Here is an 8,202-nt window from a genome sequence, read left to right as displayed (position 1 = left end):
GCACATAAAAGACACGCTGACAAAACAGACTTTTTTTTTTCTTTTCGTCTTCTTCTGTCCCTCAGGTGGTAATTCAAGGAAGTGACGACATTGCGAGCCGAGCCATAGACCTGCTGAAAGAGATCTACACCAACCTCGGACCAAAACTACAAGTCAATCAGGTACTCCGACCGCTTCAGGGCAACAGATGAATCGGCTTCTGTTACGCGTTGGTTAAACTAACGGTTCGGTTTGTGTACTTTTACCATTTGGCGTAATAACAAGGCACTTTGTCCTCACTTGTGTTTTCTCCCTTTAGGTTGAAATTCACGAAGATTTCATCCAGTCGTGTTTTGACCGTCTGAAGGCTTCCTACGACACCCTCTGTGTGCTGGATGGAGATAAAGACAGCATCAACTGCGCTCGTCAGGAGGCCATCCGCATGGTGCGAGTTCTCACTGTGCTCAAGGAGTACATCAATGAGTGTGACAGTGACTACCACGAGGAGAGGACCATACTGCCTATGTCCAGGTAGGACATAGATGTTAACATGCCTTCCAATGCTCGAAGTCTCACTGGGACAAAATGACAAGAATAAATAAAACAAACATTATTTCCAATCTAGACACTGCAGCAAGCTTTTTTTTTTTTTTGCTGTTCAGACTTTTGCATTAATGTAAATTACCCGTCAAACTTGTTGCCCAACACAACATTCGATTGTGTATGCTGCGGAACGAGACGAGACGAGTGCGTTTGCTTTATTCACGCTCCCAGAGAGATAAGCTGTTCCACCTAAATCTCTTTGTTCCGTTTCTCTTGCAGAGCTTTCCGTGGGAAGCATATCACACTGATCGTACGTTTCCCCAACCAAGGGCGTCAGGTCGACGATTTGGATATCTGGTCACACACCAATGACACAATTGGCTCGGTTCGGCGTGGCATCCTAAACAGGATAAAAGCGAATGCTGCTCACACCAAGATCGAGCTCTTCATTGGCGGGGAGGTCGTTGATCCGGCTGACGACAGGAAGCTGATTGGTCAGCTCAATTTGAAGGACAAAACGGTGATTATATGCTCTTCTCATCTCGACTGTCTGCTTTCATTAATAAAGGATATAATTCTAGACATCAAAAGTAAGATTTCAAAGCCAGAATGACGCAGCTGTTAGTTTTCTATCCACCTGATCAACATGAATTCATTCTCGCTGTTGTTCTTCTTTGTGCAGCTCATTACGGCCAAGCTGACCCAGGTGAGTGCCAACATGCCCTCGAGTCCAGACAGCTCATCGGACTCATCCACTGGCTCGCCTGGTAACCACGGCAACCACTACAGTGATGGACCCAACCCCGAGGTCGAGAGCTGTCTTCCTGGCGTGGTGAGTTTACTGCACAAACAGGACTATTTCCACATTACTTTCTATATGCAATAGCCACGATAACGAGGGCTGAGTGATTTTCAATTGTGTTGTAAGACTGTTTATGAAACAGGGCAACCATGACTCTTGAGTAATCGCTTGACAGTAGTCTTTATGAACGAATATTAATAAAATCTACTGAACCTTTTCATCAGATGGCTTGTTTATTATTTTTCTTTTATTCCCTATTTTACAGATCATGTCGCTGCATCTGCGCTACATCTCCTTCCTGTGGCAGGTGGCCGACCTGGGCTGCAACCTCAACATGCCTCTGCTCAGAGACGGTGCTCGAGTCCTCATGAAACTCATGCCCCCAGGTACACGTGCACCTGTGCTCACTATATGATCCAGTGGTGCGCCCACCTACACTGATGCACCCGCACAGTGTCACCTCAGTGGTCACGTTTCTGCTGTGTCTGTGTCTGCAGATAACACCACGGTGGAGAATCTGAGAGCTGTGTGTCTGGACCACGCCAAGCTCGGGGAGAACAGCCTGAGTCCTTCACTGGACTCGCGTTTCTTCGGCCCCTCACCCTCACAAGTGCTCTACCTCATCGAGGTGAGGCTCAGTAGGCTCCTGTGTCACATGTTGGGATACTTCGTGTGCCCTGTTAAGCACATTTTCTCTCATTTTCAGTACTAAGCTGTTGTGTATTGACTGGTGTGTAAACCAGAGTTATACTTATGCCGTAAATAAATATTTGGTCCCTCTCATGATGCAGGATTTCTGAGTTAGTCAGATACGTGGATTATCGCATTAATCTGCTGTGTGAGACGAGGAGATAGTTCCCGTCTGATGTCTGTTGATCTGGACGTTCCAGGTCGTGTATGCTTTGCTGATGCCAGCCAGTGCCACTCTGGGCGAGGACGCCAGCGACTTCCAGTACAACTTCTTGAAGAGCGGCGGCCTGCCCTTGGTGTTGAGCATGCTCACCAGGAACAACTTCCTGCCGTCGGCGGACATGGAGACACGGCGCGGGGCGTACCTCAACGCGCTGAAGATCGCCAAGCTCCTCCTGACTGCAGTAGGTTTTGGGCACGTGAAAGCTGTGGCCGAGGCCTGTCAGCCCAACGCTGAGGGAAACATCCCCGTCTCTCCGGTTAGGCCACACGCATACCTTCACACGGAGACAAACCTGTAGAACTGGTTTCTTTGTAGTTGTTGCCATATCCCTGACATGTCTGCCTCTCTCTCTCCACAACCCCCATCACCTGTTTACAGATAAATCAAGCCACTCATGACCAGGCTCTGGTCCTCCAGAGTGCCCTGCAAAATATCCCCAACCCTGCCTCAGAGTGCATGCTGCGAAATGTAGCCATTCGCCTGGCTCAGCAGATTTCGGACGAGGTAATAAAATATTGATTTATTTAGCAAGTGGAGTGCAGGATTAGAGGCAGTTTTACGCAGTATGTGTTGAGTGGTAGTTTTAGGGTTAATGTCTGAATAGAGAATTTGATAATAAAGATTTAATGTCGTGATTGTTCGGTGAATGTTTTGCTGTCTGTAATAATAGATTTTATGGAACTGTTTTTCCTTTTTCTTCACTAGAATTTCTTCCAGGCATCGAAGTACATCCCTGACATTTGTGTGATCCGAGCAGTACAGAAGATAGTGTGGGCATCAGGCTGCGGCACAGTGCAGCTCGTCTTCAGTTCCAACGAGGAAATCAGCAAGATATACGAGAAGGTGAGAATACAGTTGTGTCTGAATGTTAATATTTGTGTCTTGTTTTGTGGCTTCTATTCCGGCAGCACGTTAAAATGACGGGCAGGCAGACTTTTTAAAACGTGTGCGGAAGGACAGCTAAAAGGAAAACTAAGAGACGGGAGAGATCCTGATCAGCCTCGCAGCCATGAAAGAGATCAACAATGCGTATTTTTGCATAATAGTGTTTCATTTGTCTCCCCGCCCCCCCGCAGACAAATGCAGCCAAGGAGCCAGATGGAGAAGATGAGCAGGTATGCTGCGAGGCCCTGGAAGTGATGACACTGTGTTTCGCCCTCATGCCCACCGCTCTCGACACACTCAGTAAGGAGAAGGCCTGGCAGACCTTCATCATCGACTTGCTGCTACACTGCCACAGCAAGTAAGTCTGACTACCAGCCCCTTGTCATCCTTTTATAGTTCGAAGAGAATATAACGGTGCTGATGGTAAATCTGTCCTTTAACAGATCCGTGCGTCAAATGGCCCAGGAGCAGTTCTTCCTGATGGCCACCAGGTGCTGTATGGGCCATCGACCACTCCTCTTCTTTATCACCCTCCTCTTCACTGTGCTGGGGGTGAGTATTTTGAAGGCCATCAGTTGTCCCTACTCATGTCACCACACTGTATAAAGCAATCACCACAGTCCACAGATACCTGCTCATAAAAATCCTAATTTCCTATTGTACATGTCCATGTTCAGAGTACAGCCAAAGAGCGAGCCAAACACGCCGGGGACTACTTCACCTTGCTCAGACATTTGCTGAACTACGCCTACAACAGCAACATCAACCTGCCAAACGCCGAGGTGCTGCTCAACAATGAGATCGACTGGCTGAAACGGATACGGGTAAAAACAGCCTGTTCAAGATTTGTCTTAAAATTCCAAAGTATTTTAGCCAATTAGTTGTATTGTTGGTCAGTGTGAGGCAGAAGTCATGTTACACAATGTGTTTCCATTTGCTAGGATGAGGTTAAGAGGACGGGAGAGACTGGTGTGGAGGAGACGATCCTGGAGGGCCACCTCGGGGTCACCAAAGAGCTTCTCGCCTTCCAGACACCAGAGAAGAAGTATTACATCGGCTGTGAGAAGGGAGGAGCGAACCTCATTAAGGTACAACGAACAGAAACGGTTGATATAAAGAGAAGATTGGAGAACAATCTACGCACTTGTTTTGTCTCCTTTCTTTTAACGTGACTAAGAGATCATTTCACTGTTTTTTTCTCGTCTAGGAGCTGATCGATGACTTCATCTTCCCAGCGTCTAATGTTTACCTGCAGTACATGAAGAGTGGCGAGTTCCCCACAGAGCAGGCCATCCCAGTGTGCAGCACCCCTGCTTCCATCAACGCCGGCTTCGAGCTCCTGGTGGCTCTGGCTGTCGGCTGCGTCCGCAACCTCAAACAAATCGTCGACACTCTGACCGACATGTACTACCTGGGTAGGGAGACACTGCCGACGCATGAATCCCACTGATGACTTGTAGATGACGGTAAACATAAGGGTGATTTTGTTTTGTTTTGTTTTTACCTTCCAGGTTGTGAGACACTGACAGAGTGGGAGTACTTGCCTCCAGTCGGGCCGCGGCCCAACAAAGGCTTTGTAGGTCTGAAGAACGCCGGGGCCACATGCTATATGAACTCTGTCATTCAACAGCTGTACATGATCCCTCCCATCCGCAATGGCATCCTGGCCATTGAGGGCACGGGCACCGACGTGGACGATGACATGTCAGGGGATGAGAAGCAGGAGAATGAGGTACTGTGAGAATTTGCCCGATGACGATTCTTTTTTTTTTTTTCTTCCATCCTTTCTCAGCATCCGCTGACTGACAGAATGGCCACTTCCAAGCCTGTAGGCCAAGCTTGGAGCTGAGGGCATCATAACTACACCACAGTCCATACAAAACAAGTTACTCATGCGATTGTCATTTGGCCATTTCGTCCTGCTTGACACGGCACCAACTGGAAATAATGATCCGTGTTGGATTTAAAAAGACGTGTTGAGTTATGCGTCGCCTGTTTGTTGTCTCCACAGAGTAACGTAGATCCTCGTGATGAGGTGTTCAGCTACCATCACCAGTTTGACGATAAACCCTCCAGTAAGTCAGAGGATAGGAAAGAGTACAACATCGGGGTACTGCGCCACCTACAGGTCATCTTCGGCCACCTGGCTGCATCCAGACTGCAGTACTATGTCCCACGGGGTTTCTGGAAACAGTTCAGGTATTTGAAAGACTCGCAATCATTTATAATTGGATCTGGATTTTGCCAGTCTAGCAGTTGCCAGTGCCTTATTGTCTTCTGTCCATTTCATCTTTTTTTTTTTTTTTTTTTTTTTTTTTTTTTTTTAAGGTTATGGGGTGAGCCAGTTAACTTGAGGGAACAGCACGACGCTCTGGAGTTCTTCAACTCTTTGGTGGACAGTTTGGATGAAGCTCTGAAAGCTCTGGGCCATCCTGCCATGCTCAGCAAGGTGCTGGGAGGGTCCTTCGCTGACCAGAAGATCTGTCAGGGATGCCCCCATCGGTGCGTGCAGTTATTTTCCTTAAGAAAAGGAAAACTTTAGACCACGTTGGGTTGTTTTGACCTCATAAAATTGTTTGTGTTGTCAGGTATGAGTGTGAAGAGTCGTTCACAACGCTCAATGTAGACATCAGAAACCACCAGAACCTGTTGGACTCCATGGAGCAATATGTTAAAGGAGATCTGTTGGAAGGAGCTAACGCCTACCACTGTGAGAAGTGTAATAAGAAGGTGAGAACACGGTGTCCTTCTGGTTGCCAGCCGGTGTAAGAATGTGATACTCGTATAATGCCGTTGAAACATATTGCCAACTTTACCATCATTTTAACTGTAAATAGTTGCATATGTCTCGCGTTAAACTTCAAACTATCTCCCTCTTTCCTTTTCTCTCGTTAAGGTCCGGGAGACTTATTTAAAGGACCTGTTGGTAATCTGTAAAGTTTTCTCTCCTTGTCAGGTGGACACCGTGAAGCGTCTGCTCATCAAGAAGCTGCCGCCCGTCCTGGCCATCCAGCTGAAGCGCTTCGACTATGACTGGGAGAGGGAGTGTGCCATCAAGTTCAACGACTACTTTGAGTTCCCCAGGGAGCTGGACATGGAGCCGTACACGGTAGCAGGCGTGGCCAAGCTGGAGGGCGACGACGTTAACCCGGAGAACCAGGTGATCCAGCAGAACGAGCCCTCGGAACCGACACCGCCGGGCAGCTCCAAGTATCGTCTGGTGGGAGTGCTGGTCCACTCGGGCCAGGCCAGCGGCGGACACTACTATTCCTACATCATCCAGAGGAACGGAGGCGACGGCGAGAAGAACCGCTGGTATAAGTTCGATGACGGCGATGTGACTGAGTGCAAGATGGACGACGAGGAGGAGATGAAGAACCAGTGCTTTGGAGGGGAGTACATGGGCGAGGTGTTCGATCATATGATGAAAAGGATGTCGTACCGGAGGCAGAAGCGGTGGTGGAACGCCTACATCCTGTTCTATGAGCGCATGGACTCGCTGGACAAGGACAGTGAGCTTGTCAAGTACATCACAGAGTTGACCATCTCCTCCACCAAGCCCAATCAGGTCAAGATGCCTGGTGTCATCGAATGCAGCGTCCGCAAGCAGAACGTCCAATTCATGCACAACCGAATGCAATACAGCCTGGAATATTTCCAGTTCATTAAGAAACTTCTGACCTGTAACAGTGTCTATTTAAACCCTCCTCCAGGTACGCAGCGCTTTTGTGTGTGCAGTTGTATGCAAAACTAATTCCGGAGAAAATCAAATTAGTCTAGGTGGACATTTAATCTCTATTCAAACATCAAGTGGGATCTTTCTAGAGGGATTGTTCAACTGTTTGAAAACATAAACTGTATCAAAACGCATCCATAAGTTAAGACACAAGCTAATGTAACTGCTTTTCCTTATTTTATTTGTCAAAGTAAGTCGGATTGAAGTTAAAAACCTCTTATAGAGGGAATACCTGGCGATGGTGACAGCTTAATAGATAATGGATAAAAATGATACCAAGAAGGGTAAAATTACCTGAAACAGATGGTTGACCAGACAAGTAATCTAATAAGGATTGACAATACAAAGGTACAACTCGTGTTGAGTGAATGTTAGAAATGTTTTGGCATATGATTTGTTACAGAATCACGTCGCTCCGTCTTTGATCTTTTGAATATTGATTCATTTCTCATCGGATCTCTGCCGTGAATTTCAAAGCTTTTCTCTTAAAGATGGAGCAGCTGCCGTGATAACTGTAAAATGTAATTGTTTTAGACAAGAGATTAGTGATAAAGTGATGCTAATATACAACATCCCCGCGGAGCAAAAATATAAAAAAAATAAATGGTGCGATTTAGCTTAGCATGGGCTGCTGAGAGCTGCACTATATTGGACATTTTAAAAATCACCGATGCATTATTCATCGAGCGAGAGCCCGATAGTGTAGAACAGAAAAATACATGTCATCACCGCAGAAGCACTTCATCGGGACTGAATGACTTAAATCTTAAAGAATATATTGTGTCAGTCTGGTTCCTACTCTGTATTCAGCCGATACGTCACTGAACCTGCGGATCAGAGTTAGAAGTCACCCACCTTCTGACCTGACATGCAGTCTCTTGGTTTTAATGCATGATTTGATGAATTATTGATTGCAGCCAGCACATTGTTTCTCAGCCTTAATGCAGACGACTTCCTGTCTGCCGTTTCATCGTCCCCGTTTTGTGTTTCATCTCACTCAAGCTTTTAGATAAAATAGCTCAAGATTGAAGAAGAATGAGAATGCTGGGATACGTCTTTTAAATCTCACTATTTGCATACATTTACAGCCTGCAAATAGTAGCATGGATACACATTTTTCATCGTTTCAGACTCTGTACTCCAGCTACAGTGGATTTTAAGTTAAATAATGACTATAAGGTTAAAGTTCAGCTTCAGTTAGAGGATGTTTACATCCTTGTGGAAATGGTATTTTATTTATAGTCCTTAAATTAGGGAACAAAATGACATGAAACCTTATTTAAACGGGAATGAACTCTTCAAATCAAAGTTGACTCCGTAACCTCAGCAGTTATTTCAAACCCG

General features: G+C 46.4%; 1 protein-coding gene across 1 annotated transcript in view; it reads left to right on the top strand.

The window, feature by feature from the left end:
- The window catches only part of usp9 (ubiquitin specific peptidase 9), a 39,093-nt gene that overhangs the window by 21,346 nt on the left and 9,545 nt on the right, over positions 1-8,202 (top strand). Inside the window, 19 exon segments of the mRNA XM_069706919.1 lie at positions 66-161; positions 299-510; positions 802-1,042; positions 1,205-1,354; positions 1,590-1,710; positions 1,822-1,952; positions 2,215-2,493; positions 2,616-2,741; positions 2,943-3,080; positions 3,314-3,480; positions 3,566-3,674; positions 3,800-3,946; positions 4,064-4,210; positions 4,330-4,537; positions 4,634-4,854; positions 5,134-5,321; positions 5,451-5,624; positions 5,711-5,852; positions 6,079-6,835. Coding sequence (XP_069563020.1) covers positions 66-161; positions 299-510; positions 802-1,042; positions 1,205-1,354; positions 1,590-1,710; positions 1,822-1,952; positions 2,215-2,493; positions 2,616-2,741; positions 2,943-3,080; positions 3,314-3,480; positions 3,566-3,674; positions 3,800-3,946; positions 4,064-4,210; positions 4,330-4,537; positions 4,634-4,854; positions 5,134-5,321; positions 5,451-5,624; positions 5,711-5,852; positions 6,079-6,835 — 3,754 coding nt within the window.

Source organism: Brachyistius frenatus, unplaced genomic scaffold, assembly GCF_029030835.1.
Source record: "Brachyistius frenatus isolate BFR_SWC_R1_liver_20210118 unplaced genomic scaffold, ASM2903083v1 Contig_66, whole genome shotgun sequence".
NCBI lineage: Eukaryota > Metazoa > Chordata > Actinopteri > Embiotocidae > Brachyistius > Brachyistius frenatus.
This window is presented reverse-complemented; position numbering and strand designations above follow the sequence as displayed.